Here is an 18694-nt window from a genome sequence, read left to right on the forward strand (position 1 = left end):
ATTTTGGTGGGAAAATCTGGTTGGTCATGATTTTTAAATTCGGGGGGGAAGCTCAATGAAAAAGAACTGGGATGATAAACGCATTGTAGGTCAGTCTAGCAGCAAATCCCATTCATTTAAAAGTTTTTGAGATTTTTTTTCTCCCCTGATGTAGCCTTAATGAGAGGGCAAAACAGTAGTGCTTACTGTTGGGAGCAAGTCGTGGGATGAATCTATGAAAGACGACTTGAAGAGAAGTTTTTCACACTGTTTTCTATCTATTCTAGGATTTAGAGTCATCCTTTCCCCCAGCTGTAGCTATTGCAAAGTTTCATGCAGTGTAAACCATTTTCTTATTCAGTTTAAAAGAAAGAGAATTTTTTTTAAAAAAATCTGCTTATTTCAATTGATGAAAGATTGATGCATTATTGTTGTAAGGAGTTTTTTCAGATGGCTTAGGCTACAGTCCCAGGAGGAGGTCTGGTTTTCTCCGTTTTTTGTATTTACGATTTTGTGCCTTTTTCAATATTATTTGAAATGAATGTGGTTTGCTACTAGACTGACCTACAGTGCATTTTTCAGCCCAGTTCTTACTTAATTACGGGAAGTTCATCGAGATAGTTCTGGCTCTAGAAGGGTGAGGAATTTCTGTAGGTCCTATCCAGAACTTTGGGAGGGGAGCCTTAGTTGTTTTTCCACTGAATTTCTTTGCTTTATCTTTAATGAAGTTATTATCTGATTTTTCTCTGTTGCAGAGCTCGAGGTATCTCTAATGCTCTTGAGGTCTTTTCTCTCCAGTGTGCCCACTTTTGCCATTGTAAGCACTGGAGAGGAAAAGCTTTCAGAGTATAAGAGACACCACAAGTTCGGCAACATTCAGCTAATCCTTCCAGTTTTTGTAAATCTCTTCTTGTGTTATCCGCAGAAAGGCCAACTTTTCCTTCTAACTCTTCAGAATGTCACTCCCAAATATGGATGTTTTTTTGTTGCTTTTGTTCAGATGACATGAGAATCAGAATATTTCTTGTGCGATGATTTCCATGAAGACAAGCTCCAGTTCAGGGAGGGAGAGGTTGTAACTGATGCAACTATTTGTGGGGGAGGGGGAGGGTTATATTCAACTCACGAATTGCTGTACTGTGTTAGATCAAAGCTCTGTCAGGGTCATGTAAGCAGTGAGTTGGACAAGCAAACATCTGTCTAGTATGTCCCAACCGATAAAAAGTTAAGAACCACTGTCCTAATGCCTCAGCAGCATTGATAAAGTCAAAAAGCATGCAGATGTTCCAAAGTTGTATCCCAGAAACACTCAGGACAAAGACATCATAATGGTAAAATGTTTATTGATTATGGCAATTTATCAATCTCACAGACAAAGAAATTAAACAGAAGAGTAAGCTGCAGGGGGAGAGAACCCATGTCACAGAGGGTGACTGTACCAGGTCCCCTCGGTGCCTCAGTTACACATGTAAACAGGGTTTCAGCCAGAAATGTGAGTGGCTGGGTCCACATTAGGCTTCCGTTTGGAGTGTGGCCAGGTCAGGCCCCCTGAATGGGCTACATCTTCCCAGAGATATGGAGAGAGAAGATCCCCAGGTGTTTAGCCAAGGATGTGCGTGCTCTAGAGCCCCCCAATACGTAAGAGTAATGAGCAGTCTTGGACCCTAAGAAAGGACTGAATGAAGAACAGGCAGGTGTAGGGTATGTCTATTTGTTCCAGCATACAGGAATGTCAGCTGAGGCTATGGGAAGCAGAGCGCAAGAGAAAACAGCTGAGAAGGACTGGGTCACACCTAGTCTCATGGGTCACAGCAGTCTAGAACCTGGTGCTGGTTACGTCTCATCTGGATTCCTCCAACACATCCTACTTTGGAAAAGAAATACCTAAAAATAAGTTGAATACACACATACTGTCTGTGGACAGCTTACAGATACACATAGGGGGCTGTAGACAAGCTGGGGCTGATATATTCAGCAGTGAGAAATCTTACCGTTAACCACATTACTTGCGCAGGTGGATTTTTAGCTGGTTAAGCTGGAGCACTAAATACACTGTTCTCAGTTTTCCCAGACGACTTATCCAGTGAAGGCAGAAGAGCTGGTTATGCTGTGACATTTCACATGCCTAAACCCCCCTCCCCTTTTACTAAAACACGATAGCGGTTATTAGCGCAAGGAGCTCGTAGAGTTTCAATGAGCATCGGGACAGCGCAAAGCATTCAGCGCGACTCCCTGCGCTAATAGGTAGTCCTAGTACCATGTGACTAACTTTAGGCTATGCCCCTACATACCCTCTGCCTCCCATTTCTAACTACAGTACTTACATTTTAAGTTTACAAGGAATTGTTTGGTTAAGGTATAACCAAACGGCAGGACCACATTTCCAGCCACAAATATTGATGTGGTAACACCAAAGTTAACCTATGAAATGGTTCAGATATTGAAGCCACAACTTTGAAGAGTAAACCCTCTTATTAGAAGAAAATGTCTCTGAAAGATGCCTTCGCGCTATAACTCTTACTAAATGCCGATCTCGAATTAAAGCTCTCTTTTCTTTTTTTTTTAACCCTTACAATACGTTCTTACCTTAACTGTTTATCCGATAACGAATGTAGTTCCTTCCCCTTTTCCCTCCATGTTCCAGTTAGTTGGGAATTATGTCTATGTACTTTTAACACTGTCAACTTTTATTTCTGTATTTCACCTAGAAATTTTTTTAATAGGCGACTATATGAAATTTTAATAAACCTTGAAAACCTGAAATATCTTGAAAAGTGAGAGACTTTAAAATATTTTAAAAAGAAAAAAAGTTTTCAGTACAGTGATTTATTTTGGAGGGGGAGGTTTTTATGCCAATTGAATGATTCACCTGAAGTGGTGCACAGAGCTCCTTTTCCTACCATTAGTCACTATAGTGGGAGCTTCTTGTACTATTTGTAAATATATCAGATATTGAACCCACCATGTCTCCATTTTGGAAAAAACTAATATATACAAGTTGAATGGAAAGTAGTAATTCTATCACAAAAAACATTCAAAAATACAGCCGACCAAGTTAAATCGGACTGATCACACTCGATAGTGGAGAAAAGAGCTCCGTGTCATTAGGGATACAGGCAACGTCCTCAGTCATCTACTGACTGCAAAGCTTTAAGACTCTGCTATCCTCCGGCATTAAGGACTTCAAGCAGATACGTTTTTTGTGCTTTATTTTGAACTATAAGATTTTGATATGTTGGAGTTTTTCTGACCAAAGATGGGTCTTCTTGTTTCAACTTTATGTTGAAATAGGCTGATGTGTGCTTGTATCCTTAATGACACCCATGCGCCTGCTCAGGCTACCAGTGTTTGCAGATATTTTGGTGAAAGTTAGGCACTGAAGGAATGTTCCAGAGACAGACACCTAAGTTGAGCATCGAGCTCTCTAGGGGTGTCAGAGGCATTTCTAAATACTTGAGCTTGAGCTGTTAAGAGCGGGCTGGCAAGGTAAGTGCTCCAAAGCTCCTAGGAATTCTATGAGTATTGGAGTATTTACCGCACCAGCCCGCGCTAAAAACCTCTTGGGCAACTTGATAAGAGCCGGCCTTAGTTTGGCAGAATTTCCAAGTAAGAAGATCTTTAATCTGGGGACCTAAACGTAAACCTATAAGTGGTATATAAATACATAAGTGTAAGGTATAGTTTCTCTTGAGCTGCTCTTTCAATTATTTGTATCTTGTATATAGTGCCTGTAAGCCTGTGTGCATTCTGTCCCTGGAGGACTGGCCCACCAGGCTTACTGATGATTGGCTTTCTGTGACTCAGTTTCTCTCTTTACTAATCAGATTTTTTTCATTTAGATCATAATTTATTTGCTATTTTGAAATAAACTGCACTTGGGGGGTTAAATGGCCAGGAGAGGCCATATCTGGAACTAACCATAGATATTAGCTGGATAGTGCTGCTGAATACCCAAATCTCACCTAACTCTAGATCCCTGTTACAGAATGAGGAAGACCTCACAGAGCGCGTATCTTCTCATGCTAGGTACACACAAGCAGTGTGCATGTCCCTCTCCGTACAGCAAGCCTTTAGACAGAGTGTGTGTACACAGATGCTGAGAGTGTCTAAAGACAGGGATGAGATGGGGGTCATAATTCGGGTAATCTGCTCGAATGCACAGAAATAAAGGTTGATGAATATGAACCTTTCTCTCAGTGTATATCGTAAAGCTGCGTGTACAGCACTCCATGTGTAGACACAGATTTTAAACCATGTTGTTACATTCTCATGCCGGCGGTATCGCAGACCCTCTTCGTTACCATACATCACAGTGTGTGCCTGGGTTCATGGGGGACCCCAGTGGGCACTTGAAGTGCTCTGCAAAGTCTTTGGAGTTGGAGAGTGTGCCAATTACTCTGAATTTTGCAGGGCTGTGTGGATCCGTCACAAGTCCTTCATGAGAACTCTCTGGAGTGCGGATAGAACACCAGACCTGCAAAGTGGAAAAGAGTAAATGTAGAGGTAGGAAGGAGGCAGTAGCAGGAAAGCAAAAGTCCAAAATATGCAGCCATGGGACAAGTTACAGGAAGGTCCCAGGGTCAGAGAGATGGGTCCAGTTCCAAACGAGAGAGAGAGCAGTGAACAGGGACACGCAGAGGAGCTCAGTTACAGGAGTCCTCTAAGAGAAACATGCAAGAGAACAGCACATGGCGAGAGAGAGTGAGACCTAGTTAGGGGAATTTTTCAGGGAATCCTGGAAAACATTATCACAAGTTGATTGGCATCACAGCCTGGAGCATGGGGATGGCAGACCATGCAAAGGACCAGGACTTCTCTCTCTCTCTGAGATGAATAAATGATTGTGTCTTAAATTGAGGCTGCTGCAAGATATCAGGGGCCATCTGTTTCACCAGTAGAGACTTCACATGATATCAAGTCTCCGTGTCTCACAAGTGAACTATCTGATATTAGCCTCATTCATCTCTTTCACTGGCAGGGACACAAGTGATAGCTTGACTTCTGTGTCACACCAGTGCCCCCCCCTTCTTAAATCAGGTGTACTCTCTCTCACTGGTGGGGTCCCAGGTGCATTGTCTTTTTGGTGGGGCTCTTACAATCTACATATGGAAGCAGAAAATGAGGGTAGCTAAAGACCATTGGCCCATCCAGCTGGCCCATCCACATACTTTAACAGCTTCAATGCAGATGACAAACAAGAAACAGGACATTCATCCAGGAAGTACATCAATCCAGATTACAGAAGAGATTAATCAAAATCAAGCAGAAATCAGACAACGCCTAGTTACACAATTCATATTTTTGGAAATAAAAAAGTGTTTAAAGATTTTCTAAATAATCTTTAACTGGAGATCGATCTAAGCTGAACATGCAATATTTTCCAAGATTTAGCAGTTTGATATATAAAAGAAAAATGACATAACCCTTTTAAAATGACATAATCCTTTTAACTTCTTCCCTCTAGGATTGAGAAAGTTAAAAAGTAAACTTTATGTAATGAATAAGTGCACTCTCTCTCATTGGTGAGGGTCCTGATCAGATATCAGGTACACTCCGCTCTCATTGGTGTAATCATCTGATATCAGGTACATTCCTTTCTCATTGGCACTTTCTTTATCTGATATCAGGTGGACTCCTCTCTCATTGGTGGAGTCCTCATCTGATATCAAGTTCTCTTCATCTCCTTCACCTGAAGAATTGTATCAGTTAGAACTCACTGAGAGGTTCCCTTAATGATGTCATGTGATTTCCTTGGCCCTGTATCTTTCAGGATATGTGTTTAAAATGATCAGCTCTCTTATATCTGATAATCACCAATACCTGTGCAAATCCCAAAAAGAACAGTTGATGGTTGCTGAGACCCAGGGCTGGCAACTGTTTCTCTTCTCCATTCTTATGCAGCCAGGACATATATGCCTGAAACAAGAAGAAAACCACAACACATGTGAATGACTAGGAAGCTTTACAGGGTGGTGGAGTTGTACTGCACCAGCTTATGGGAGGGCGTGAGACCCCTGCAGGAAGGAATGATATTGATGACACCAACCCAGGAGAAAGAGCTGTGGTACTGTGCTGGTCTAGTTAAGGGAGCAATGCTCTGACATTGAACTAGGGGAGGACACATCGGTACTGCACCAAACTGGGGGAGGGAGTATTATTAATGCATTGGTCCAGGGGAAGGTATGATGGATGGTTTGGGTCTAAGGGATGGACGTTTGTTTCAGATAAATGGTAAAAGGAAACAGGCGAGGTACATAAGCCTTTAACGGAGCTGAATGGAAGAGGATCCAGTTTGGATGAAACCTTCCATTTTCAACAGCATCAGCTTTTGAGGACCTGCTGCAGACAACATTTCTCATTTACTTCTGCAAATTATGAAAAGTGCTTTGACTGATGTTTTTGCAAAAGTGGTTCGAAGGGGATGTCATGGACAGGTCTTTAAAGATATTTGCAATGCCAAGTCACACTAGTGTCTGCAGAACTCAGCATCCAGTCCAGACCACAAGTACCCTGCAGATCCCAACCAATAGATCCAGGGATAGGTCATGGCTCTCCCAAGTCCATCTGGCTATGCTCGTCATCCTAACCTTGTCCTCCAAGAACAGATTCCACAGCTTAGTAATGTGCTGTTGAAAAAATACTGGGATGTCAATTCAGAGCGGTTTACATGAGCTTCTGTAGTGGTGTTACTATACTTGAGCTTCTGTAAAGGTGTTACAGATCGAATTAGCATTTTCTGGGAAGGTATTTATGTGCTGTCAATGCTCTGGACTTAGGAGAGTCCTTGGACGTCGTGTACCTGGACTTCAGCAAGGCTTTTGACAGCGTCCCACACCGCAGGCTGCTGAACAAGATGGAATCGATGGGGTTAGGAAAGACACTAACTGCATGGGTTAATGATTGGCTAAGTGGCAGACTTCAGAGGGTGGTGGTTAATGGTACCCTCTCTGAAACATCGGAGGTGACCAGTGGAGTGCCGCAGGGCTCAGTCCTGGGCCCGCTCCTCTTCAACATATTCATTGGGGATCTGACTCAAGGGCTTCAAGGTAAGGTAACCCTATTCGCTGATGATGCCAAACTATGCAACATAGTAAGCGACAGCAATCTTCAGGATACGATGGCGCAGGACCTGCGTACATTAGAAAGATGGTCCTCAACCTGGCAACTGGGCTTCAACGCCAAAAAATGTAAGGTCATGCTCCTCGGAAGCGGTAATCCATGCAAAGCTTCAGTTCAGCGGATGGCCACCAGGATGGTCTCAGGGCTCGGGGGTTTCTCGTATGAGGAAAGACTGAACAAATTGCGGCTCTACACTCTCGAAGAGCTTAGGGAGAGGGGAGATATGATTGAGACATTTAAGTACATCACGGGATGCGTCGAGGTGGAAGACGACATCTTTCTTCTCAAAGGACCCACGACCACAAGAGGGCATCCGCTCAAACTGAGGGGGGGGGGAAGTTTCGTGGAAACACAAGGAAATACTTCTTCACCCCTAAGTCTCATTCTGCTTCAGTTCTTGTTAGGATCTCGCCATTAAGGGTGTAAGTCTTGCATGGATTTTGGCTGCCCAGGTGCATGACTTTGCATTTTTTGGCATTGAAGCTGAGTTGCCAGGACCTAGACCAGCACTCCTGTAGGAGTAGGTCGTGCATCATGTTGTCGGACATTGAATTTATGTCTGTTGTGCTTTTGCCCACTACATTGCTTAGTTTGGCGTCATCGGCGAATAATGTTATTTTACCTCGCAGCCCTTCTGCCAAGTCTCTTATAAAGATGTTGAATAGGATCGGGCCCAGGACCGAGCCCTGCGACACTCCACTGATTACCTCCGTCATTTCGGAGGGGGTGCCGTTCACCACTACCCTCTGAAGCCTACCTCCAAGTCAGTTCCTAACCCATTTCATCAATGTGTCACCCAATCCTATAGAACTCATCTTGCTCAGCAACCTGCGGTGTGGTACGCTATCGAATACTTTACTGAAGTCCAGGTATACGATGTCCAGGGACTCCCCAACATCCAGCTTCCTCGTCACCCAGTCAAAGAAGCTGATCAGGTTGGATTGGCAGGATCTCCCCTTAGTAAATCCATGTTGACGGGGATCCCGTAGATTCTCCTTGTTCCGGGTCGTATCCAATTGGCGTTTGATTAGAGTTTCCATTAATTTGCACACTATTGATGTGAGACTCACCGGTCTGTAGTTTGCTGTCTTCATAATCCGGTATTTGGATACACACGACCTGATGAGAGCCAGTCAACATGGCTTCAGGAAAGGGAAATCATGTTTGATGAATTTAATTCATTTTTTTGAGACAGTGAACAAACAAATTGATAGTGGAGAACCGGTGGACATAATATACTTGGACTTCCAGAAAGTGTTCGACAAGGTTCCACATAAAAGACTTCTCAGGAAACTACAAAGCCATGGAATAGAGGGAGATATACTAAGATGGGTAGAAAAATGGCTGGAGAACAGAAAGCAGAGAGTGGGCATAAATGGGAAGTTCTCAGACTGGGAGAAAGTGACTAGCGGTGTGCCCCAGGGCTTGGTACTTGGGCCCATCTTATTTAATATTTTCATCAATGACCCAGAAGAAAGAACATCCAGTGAGATCATCAAGTTTGCAGACGACACAAAGCTATGCTGGGCAATCAGATCGCAGAAGGATAGCGAGGAACTCCAGAGTGACTTGTGTCAGTTAGAGAAATGGGCGGAGAAATGGCAGATGAAGTTTAATGTAGAAAAGTGCATTTAGGCAGAAAGAACATGGAACACAAGTATAGAATGTCAGGTGCAATTCTGGGTAAGAGCGAACAAGAAAAGGACCTGAGTGTACTGATAGATAGGACCCTGAAACCGTCAGCACAATGCGTGGCAGCGGCAAAGAAAGCAAATAGAATGTTAGGCATGATAAAGAAAGGAATCACGAGTAGATCGGAGAGGGTTATAATATCGCTTTATGGAACAATGGTCAGACCACACTTGGAATACTGTGTCCAACATTGGTCTCCCAACCTAAAGAAGGATATAAAACTGCTGGAGAGGGTGCAGAGATGAGCAATGAAGCTAGTAAAAGGTATGGAGAACTTGGAATATGAGGAACGACATAGGAGACTGGGATTATTCTCCCTTGGGAAGAGGAGACTGTGAGGGGATGTGATAGAGACTTTCAAAATACTGAAAGGAATCGACAAAATAGAGCAGGAAAAAAAATTATTTACAATGTCCAATGTGACACGGACAAGAGGACATGGACTGAAGCTAAGGGGGGGACAAGTCCAGGACAAATATCAGGAAGTTCTGCTTCACGCAGCGAGTGGGGGACACCTGGAATGCTCTTCCAGAGGAGGTTATTGCAGAATCCACCGTCCTAGGATTTAAAAGCAAACTAGATGCACATCTCCTTATGAGAGGCATAGAGGGATATGGGTGACTAAAATTACGCCAGGTGTACACCTGGCTGGGCCTCCACTTGTGCGGATCGCCAGACTTGATGGACCGAAGGTTTGATCTGGAGATGGCGGTTCTTATGTAACTTATGTAACATAGCACAGATGACTTGTGAACAATGAGTTTATCTTTCATCACTTTTTAAGCCCCAAAATTTCACTCTTGGCACTTGTCTCTGGTGGGATCGGAGGGGTGTGGCAGATATCCCCACAGCACTTCTCTCTACACTCCTTATTCTTGTCTCTCTGGGGAGCGGGGTTCACAGTCATTCGCGCGAGGGACAAAGCCGCGCCGACATTTGAGCCCAGACAATTGGGCGCACAACTCCAGCGCGCTGCCAGAAAAGTTAATGTTAAAGAGCTCTGATGGGGGGTGTGGGGGGAACCCCACCACTTTACTTAATTCTGTTCACGCTGCCGTTGGGGGGGTTTGGGGGGTTGGAACCCCCCATTATAGAGGAAACTTAACTTTTTCCCAATTTTTTAGGAAAAAGTTATGTTTTCTGTATAATGTGGGGGTTGCACCCCCCCTAATGGCAGCCAACGGCAGCGCAAATAGTATTGAGGGTTCACAGTCATTCATGCGCAGGACAAAGCTTTGTCTGGCGCGCTTTTGTCCCTTCACCGGGGAGCGGTGAGGTATTAAGTTCCCATCCTTCCCTTTCTGAGAAGTGGCTGATTATGTTTGACAATGCTATAATCTCACAGTCCTTCTCTCTAGGGGCAACTGAGGGATAAGGGGCCACTGTTCCTCCTTCTGTGAAAAATGGTGACGTGATTTATACTCACGTGGTACGCTGCTTTTAGTCCCCCGTTATCAGCAATATTTTCTCCCAGGGTTTGTTTGCCATTGAGGTGCTCCCCATTCACACTGTATTTATTGTACTGTCCCAGCATACACTCAGTCCGGTTCTTGAAGGCTTCCAGGGAAGAGTTCTGCCACCATGGCCGCAGATTCCCTTCCTTGTCATATTCTCGACCTGCCAAAGAGTCAGATGTTAGATGAGCCCTGTTGCAGCCTCTTCTATACCCTCCATTACCAGAGCTTCTCTGTCCTACACCAAACACTAAAATATGTCCTCTCCTGCATATAAATCTGAAACATCTGAAACTTCTAACATTTGCTAACAATCTATATATTGTATTTCAACTGCCTTTTTAAGATTCTGTATGCTGTAATTCTCTGACTTCTGCATATTGTAACTTGCTGACTGTCCAGCTCTCTTCAATGTGAACCGCCTAGAAGTCTCATGACTATGGCGGTATAGAAGAATAAAGTTATTATTATTATTATTATTTTCTCTCTCTGTGGTTTCCACCCTTTCCTATCTCCTTGTGATTTACCTATTTTTCTCTCTTGGCCCATGTCTATCACTTCCTTTTTCAGTTTACTCAGCTTTCTTCTTCCTCACTCTCTGCCTACCTTTCCCCTTCCTTGCCTACGGTCTCCCTTCTACTCTCCTAGATCACCTTTCTATCCTTGCCCCTTTGCCATCTACCTTGAGGCCTCTTTTTAACTCTCCTTTCCTTCCTGGTTTCTTTTCTCCACCACCTCCCCCAAGGTCTCCCTGTCCATTCTCATACAATAAGGTGCTACCTTGGTCATCAAAGGCATGAGTGAGTTCATGGCCCATCACCACACCAATGCCACCAAAATTCAAAGCTCTGGAACAAAAAGAGAACAAATAAGTTACACAAAGGACTTTCCAGGGCTGTGAATACACAGAAGGCTTCAAAGCAGCCCCAGGATCATTCTTATAACCATAAGACAACAAGAAAAACCATGTGAATCAGACCAAGTCCCATCGACCCAGTCCAGGTCACAAATACCTGGAAGATCCCAAAATGTAGATCATTTCCAGGGATGAGTAATGGCTCATCCAAGTCAACCTGGCTAATCACCTTCAAGGAACTTCTCTAAATATCATTTGACAATATAATCTAGCAATAGACAGCTTAGTTATGTCCTGCGTGAAAAAAGCCATTCATCAGTTTGTTTGCATTTGGGCTACAAAACCCCGAGAATGGTAGTTTGGGGGTGAAGAACTTTTGTGCATGAAAGAGGAGCGACACTTGAATGTGATAGTGTGTGATAATCTAAAGATGGCCAAACAGGTTGAAAAGATGACGGCGAAAGGTAGAAGGATGCTTGGAATGGCCAGAAGGAAAATGAGATATTGATGCCCCTGAATAAGTCTCTAGTGAGACCTCATTTTGAATATTGTGTATAATTCTGGAGACCGTATCTTCAAAAAGATATAAAAAGGATGGAGTTGGTCAAGAGGAAAGCTACGTCATAAGGCACATGGGGTCAGACTTAAAGATTTCAATACTTATACTTTGGAGGAAAGGCAGGAGAGGGGAGATATGATAGAGACATTTAAATGCCTATGTGGCATAAATGCATATGAGGTAAGTCTCCGGAATGAGAGGGCAGAGGATGAAGTTGAGAGGTGATAGGCTCAGGAGTAATCTAAGGAAATATTTTTTTTTTTTTTAAATAGAAAAGGTGGTAGATGCTTGGAATAGTCTCCCGGTAGAGGTGTCTGAATTCAAGAAAGAGTAGGACAAGCACGTGAAATCTCTTAGGGAGAGAAGAAGATAGTGGATGCTGTGGATGGGCAGACTGAATGGGCCATTCAGCCTTTATCTGCCATCATATTTCTATAACCATAAAGATCTATGACCTCACAATGCAGGTGTAAAGATCTTAAGCTATAGGGAGAGGAGGAGATAGTAGATGATGCGGATGGGCAGACTGGAGGGGCCACTTGGCCTTTATCTGCCGTCATGTCTCTTGTTTTTGTGTTTGACCGGTTAAACAACTGTTTCCTATTTAGCTGTTCCACCCAACTCATGATTTTATAAAATCTATCCTGTTCCCTCTCAGCTATCTTTTCCCCAAGCCAAAGAGCCCCAACCGCCGAGAATAATTAAGCTCTGGAATGCATTGCCAGAGGATATGGTAAGAGCGGTTAATGTAGCTGGTTAAAAAAAAAAAATGTTTGGATAAGTTCCTGGAGGAAAAGTCCATAAATTGCTGTTGAGATAGACATGGGGGAAGCCACTGCTTGCTCTGGATTGGTGGCATGAAATGCTGGAACTATTTGGGTTTTTGCCAGGTCCTTGGGACTTGGATTGGCCTCCGTGAAGACGGGTTACTGGGCTAGATGGACCATTGGTCTGATCCAGTGAGGCTATTCTTAGGTTTATCTTTATTGCAAATTTATACAAATGAACAATAACAATTGTTTAGTCCCCTTTATCATTTTTGTCACTCTTTTCTGAAAGCTTTTTCCTTCCGCTCTCTCCTTTTTGAGGTGGGGCAATGACAGTTCTCAGGATGCAGCTGTACCAAAGGACCTCTATGAAATGACATTCTGTTTTATTCTCCAGCTCTTCTGAATACCGTATTTCCCCATGTATAGGCCGCAGGAAATACCGATGTAGGTTTTATGGCAAAATCATTTTTATTATTATTAAAGCAGGTAAAACACAGTTACCAAGATTCAGCCCAACAAGCAGTGCTCCAATAACTGTTTAACATTAAACATTCCCCCCCTTCCCCCCCCACAGGGCCGGGTCCCAATGGCAAATACAGAAAGCATCAACTCAAACAAGTAAAGCAAAAGTGCAATAGATGACTGCGGGCCACTGGAGTCATAGTGTTCAAAAAAGCTCCCAAACAGCCGTAAAGCGCTCCCCCCTCAATGTTGAGAGATCAGGCACATCTCTACGCTCCCAGGCCAACAGGAAAATCATCTGGGAATGCCACATGGGAAGATTTGGAGCTTCAGTGTCCAGCCATTTAAGAAGAAAGGCACTCAAGCCCGCCGGCCTGGAATGATATGAGGGCAAAAGCCCAAAGAGCATGCAAGGCGAGTCCAAAGGGTCCCAACATAAGTGAAGAGTCTTTGCCAAAAGGCTTGCACAGCTGGGCAAGACCATAACATATGTCAAATGCCCACATTTATCACATGAGGCTGTGGGCCAAAATTTTGCACAGAATGCCCTATAGGGTGATACATATATTCGAAACAACATTTCCCAAAAGTATGCATACTTGATCAGAGCAGGCAGCCTGGCCACAGCACGGGATACAACATCCTTTGGAACTATTATATTCCAATCCTGTGACCAAGCTGCCTGGAGTGTAACATAGTCCAACAAGGGAGTCTCATCCTTCAAGTGTCTGTGATGGAACTTGAGGGGGACAATAAATCCTGACGAGCAGAATGGAAGTTGGTCTTAGTCAAAGTGGCCACATAATGCGCAATCTGCATATAGGCAAATCTATCAGCAGCAGTAAGGTCGTGCTCCTGACACAATGTTTGGAAAGATTGAATTGAGCCATCCTTCTGCACCAGATGAAATAAAAAGATCAACACCCTTGCCGCCCACTGCTTAAATCGTGAGACCCCCAAGCCCAGGGAAAAATTCCGATTACCACACAATGGCAAGAGGGGAGACTCACAGTCACTAATACCATGAAATTTACACACCCATTTCCACACCTTCCGTAAGGGGAGGCCAAACACCCGGAGGCGCACATCAGAAGAGTAGACAGAGGGAACAGAATGAAGGTAAGCGCTGAAATGCTCCTGTTGATAGCACGCTAGCTCCAACGGAGTATTAGAGAAGACAGATGTACCCCGAAAGTAGTCATTAATGTGATGCATGCCACAGCCTATATTAAGATATCTAAGGTTAAGCAAACGAGCTCGACGACCCCTCCATAGAAAACGGCAAACTAAGCGAATCTAGATGTTCTCGTCCCGACAGAGCAAATACAGAGGGAGCATCTGAAATTGGTAAAGCCAGGTGGGAAGTATGATCATATTAAGGAGAGCCACCCGTCCCAGAAGAGAAAGGGGATAGTCCTGCCACAATCGCAATTTAAGGGCCAAAGAATGCAATAATGGAGTCACATTAGAAGAGTATACAGTGGAAAGATCGATAGGAATATATACACCCAAATATTTCATAACTTTATCAGCCCACTTTAAAGGAAAATCTCCCAGCCAAGAATCACGAATGGAAGAATGAGAGGGCAAAGCCACCGATTTGTCTAAATTAATGGTAAGACCCGAGTAGAAGCCAAATTCAGCAATAAGATCCAGGCTGCCCCATGAGAGTGTGCTGGATTCGTAAGAATAAGCATTAAGTCAAAGCTAAGGTTTTAATAATCTGACCCGCTATGGTTAATCCGCGCATTTCCTCAAATTGACGAAGGGTGCATAATAAAGGTTCCAAAGTAAGAATGAAAATGAGGGGGGAAAGGGGGCACCCCTGACGCGTGCTCCGTCGAATAGGGAAGTTATCTGAAAGGGTACCAATAACAACAAGAGACGCAGTCGGGCCATTATACAGCGAGGCAAAGGCGGCTCGATAGAAGCCCGAGATCCCAATATAATCCAGAGTATGAAAAAGATAAGGCCACAAAACATTATCAAAAGCCTTAGCCGCATCTAAACTAACTAACAACGTAGGCTCCTGAACCTGCTGAGCATGGGCAAGGGCCAAAAGGATTTTACGAACATTCAGCACCGATTGCCTCCCAGGGACAAAGCCCACCTAATCCCCATGGATCAAAGGGAGAAGGGAGAACCCACATGTTTATCCCATTTATTCTTAAAATCGAGCACATTGTTGGCCTCTACTACCTGAAGTGGAAGATCATTCCAACGATCAACCACCCTTTCGGTGAAGAAATACTTCCTAGTGTCACCATGAAATCTCCCACCCCTGACTTTTAGCGGATGCCCTCTTGTCACCGTAGGTCCTGTAAGGAAAAAGATGTCTTCTTCCACCTCCATACAGCCGGTAACATATTTGAACGTCTCTATCATGTCTCCCCTCTCTCAGCCAATCAGGAAGCGTTATGGGGCGAGGCTTGAGATCGCAAACATCGCTCCTGCTCTGCACAGTGAGGAGGCCATCGGTAGCCATCCAGGATGTATTTACCAGTGAGGGAGGTATTTAAGGGGGGGGGGAGATAATGTATAGGTCATCACGTTTAAGTAAGGTGCACCCACTAAGCCGGTTTGCAAAATCGATGTATAGGCCGCGGCCTATACATGGGGAAATACGGTAATCCCAAATGTTCTAGTTGGTTTTTTAGCAGCCACGGCACAATGGGAAGACAATTTCAATGTATTGTCCACTATGGCTCCAAAGTCATTGTTCAGGTGGTGAGTCAAAATTTTATCCTGTAGTTGGGATTATTTTACATGTGTTCATTTCTTTGAACTTGCCAATATTATATTTATCTGCTCTTTTTTGATTAAAAGATAGAAAACAGAGAATAGGACTAAATGGTCAATATTCTCAGTGGAGAAGGGTAGACAATGGGGTGCTGGGACCGCTGCATTTTAACACAGTTATCAATGATCTAGCGATAGGAATAACTAGTAAGATAATGACATTTTCCATTGATACAAAGTTGTTAAATCACAAGAGGATTGTGAAAAATTGCACGAGGACCTTGTGAGACTGGGCGTCCAGATGGCAGATGACGCTTAATGTAAGCAAGTGCAAAGTGAAGCATGTGGGAAAGAGGAACCCGAACTATAGCTACGTGATGCTGGGTTCCACGTTCGGAGTCAGTGCCCAGGGAAAGGATCTAGGTGTCATTGTTGAGGATACATTGGAACCCTCAGCTCGATGTGCTAAGAAAGCAAATAGAATGTTAGGAATGATCAGGAAAGGAATGGAAAACAAAGATGAAAATGTTATTATGCTCTTCTATCGCTCTATGGTATGGCCATACCTCGAATACTATGTGCAGTTCTGGTCGCCGTATCTCAAAAAAGATATAGCGGAATTAGAAAAGGTACAGAGAAGGGTGACAAAAGTGATAAAAGGGATGGGACGACTTCCCTGTGAGGAGAGGCTAAAGGCTAAAGCGGCTAGGGCTCTTCAGTTTGGAGAAGAGATGGCTCAGGGGGGATATGATAGAGGTCTATAAAATACTGAGTGGAGCGGAAAGGGTAGAGGTGAATCTCTTGTTCACTCTTTCCAAAATTACTAGGACTAGGGGGCATGTGATGAAGCTACTAAGTAGCAGATTTTAAACAAATTGTAGAAAATATTTCTTCAGTCAACGTGTAATTAAACTCTGGAATTTGTTTCTGGAGAATGTGATGAAAGTGGTTAGCTTAGCAGGGTTTAACAGAGGTTTGGATAATTTCCTAAAACAAAAGTCCAAAAGCCAATATTAAGATGGATTTGGGGGAATTCACTGCTTATTTCTAGGATGAGCAGCATAAAATTAGTTTTACTTCTTGGGATTTAGCTAGGTAATTGGGGCCTGGGTTAGCGTCTGTTGGATATAGGATAGTGGGCTTGATGAACCTCTATGACAGATAAAGGCCAAATGGCCCATCCAATCTGCCCATCTGAGGCATCCTCTCCCATGTGCCTGTCCTATGCTTTCATGAATTCAGACACAGTCTTTATTCCCATCCCCTATACCGGGAGACTATTCCATGCATCTACCACCCTTTTCCTAAGATCTCCCATTCAGAGTTTTCCTTTATTTGAAAAAGACTCATCTACTGTACATTAATGCCATGGAGATATTTCAATGTTCTTTCACACTTCCTCACAATCTTATGAATATGTTAACTAGTAGAGGTACCAGGATACATCCATAAGGGAACTCAATTACTGACCCTTTTCCATTGTTTTACTCTCCGTTTCCTGTCTTTTAGCCAATTTCCATTCAATTAAAAGTCATGAGACGGGAGGCTAAGTCGCCTTCTGAAAATCCAAAGATCAGGGTGGTCTAAGAGTATCAGTCATTCTTCATGAGCTCACTTCAAAGAACAAGAACAGTGGTCCAATATTTGAATTAATCCCCCCTCCAATGTAATTCTATATGTTCAATACCCAACTATGCTGGCAGTTCAATTGAGAAACAACACCGATTTGAGGTAGGAAAGGGCCTCAGAACTATAGAGTGGCTTTCTGGGATTGTTATAGCTTCTACGCTTCACTCACAGGCTCAAAAAAAACCCTCTCTCCCTCCCCCCCCCCCCCCCGATTTCTTTTACATAGAAAAAAATGCAGCATTAAAAAACTTTTAAATCATCTCAAAGAATCATTGCCAAACAGAAGCAGCTTCAAAATTCTCCAATGAGAACCTAAGAATAGCCTCACTGGGTCAGACCCAGTAGCCCATCTTCACGGTGGCCAATCCTGGCCAAAACCCAAAGAGTAGCAACATTTTAATTGAAGAAAAACATACTCCATGTACAACATAGGTGTCAGCTGAATCTAATTATGTGCTGTGTAAAATCTTTGCATGGTCATCGGTTTCATGGAGTGGCCTCTTGTTTCTGCGATGCCTTTCCCCTCTTGATCATCTTTTCTTCTTGTCAGGCATTTCATCCCCTTTGTCATTTTCTTACCTTTCTTTGTATATTTTTTGAGGTTTGTTAGCAAGGTAAAAACAGCAGTATACAATCAACAAAGAAACCCGAAGAGTGGAAAGAACTCCAACATTGATAGAAAAGCCAAATTACAGAGAAAAGACAACCTTCATATTCTCTGAAATCCACAGTCATCCCATTCTTCTGGCAATGAAACCCCAAATGTTTGCCAAAATATGAGCTTTTAAGTATTTCTGAAACCAAGTATAAGACAGTTCTTCTCTAAGATTCTGTGGCAAAGACACCCCTTAACAGCTGGTATCTGAACTAGGGAGGCTTGACTAGAATACGACCTATGAGGGGGGTGCTGAAAAATTCTCAGCCCAAACCAACTTCTTGAATTCTGAGCATTATTTTGCTACTGTAGCTGAAAAGAGTGTGATTTTATTTCGTTAAGTGCCAATTTACAGAAACAAAATTCTATGTTTCGGATCGTTGATTGAACCATATTCACGTCATTCTCTTCTTGGTTGGGCTGAGAACTTTTCAGCACCCCGTCATACTTGGCTCTTTACTATGCAAAGGTTTGTGGGTTGTTATCAAAATTAGTGATTAATAACAAGGTCACATAATTAAAACGACGTGCGCCACTCACTATGCGAATCGATACCTTTTCTATTTGCATTATACCCATTTTGATATGGGGCGATATATAATCTAAATGTGTTATTATTCTCTTCATACCACACCCCTGGGATCACTACACATGGCTCTGGAACCCCCCGACACATTTAACCATCTCAAGGGAGAGAACTTTTCAGTTCTGCTATTTACCCATGTAAATGTCTTTGAAAATTGATCTCAAGAAATGAGTCCCCAGAAAAAGATGATTACA

At 43.3% G+C, this 18694-nt stretch overlaps 1 protein-coding gene across 3 annotated transcripts in view; it reads right to left on the bottom strand.

Moving 5' to 3' along the window:
* Positions 1 to 1302: 1302 nt before the first annotated feature.
* LOC117367208 (endothelin-converting enzyme 2-like) overlaps positions 1303 to 18694 on the bottom strand; it is an 86022-nt gene continuing 68630 nt past the window's right edge. For all 3 annotated transcript variants that reach the window (XM_033959604.1, XM_033959605.1, XM_033959603.1), the window contains 4 exons: positions 11025 to 11092; positions 10217 to 10407; positions 5800 to 5895; positions 1303 to 4453 (listed from right to left, as the gene is read on the bottom strand). In XM_033959604.1, coding sequence (XP_033815495.1) covers positions 4277 to 4453; positions 5800 to 5895; positions 10217 to 10407; positions 11025 to 11092 — 532 coding nt within the window. In that variant the 3' untranslated portion in view covers positions 1303 to 4276. The remainder of the gene's footprint in view (positions 4454 to 5799; positions 5896 to 10216; positions 10408 to 11024; positions 11093 to 18694) is intronic.

This window comes from Geotrypetes seraphini, chromosome 9, assembly GCF_902459505.1.
Source record: "Geotrypetes seraphini chromosome 9, aGeoSer1.1, whole genome shotgun sequence".
NCBI lineage: Eukaryota > Metazoa > Chordata > Amphibia > Gymnophiona > Dermophiidae > Geotrypetes > Geotrypetes seraphini.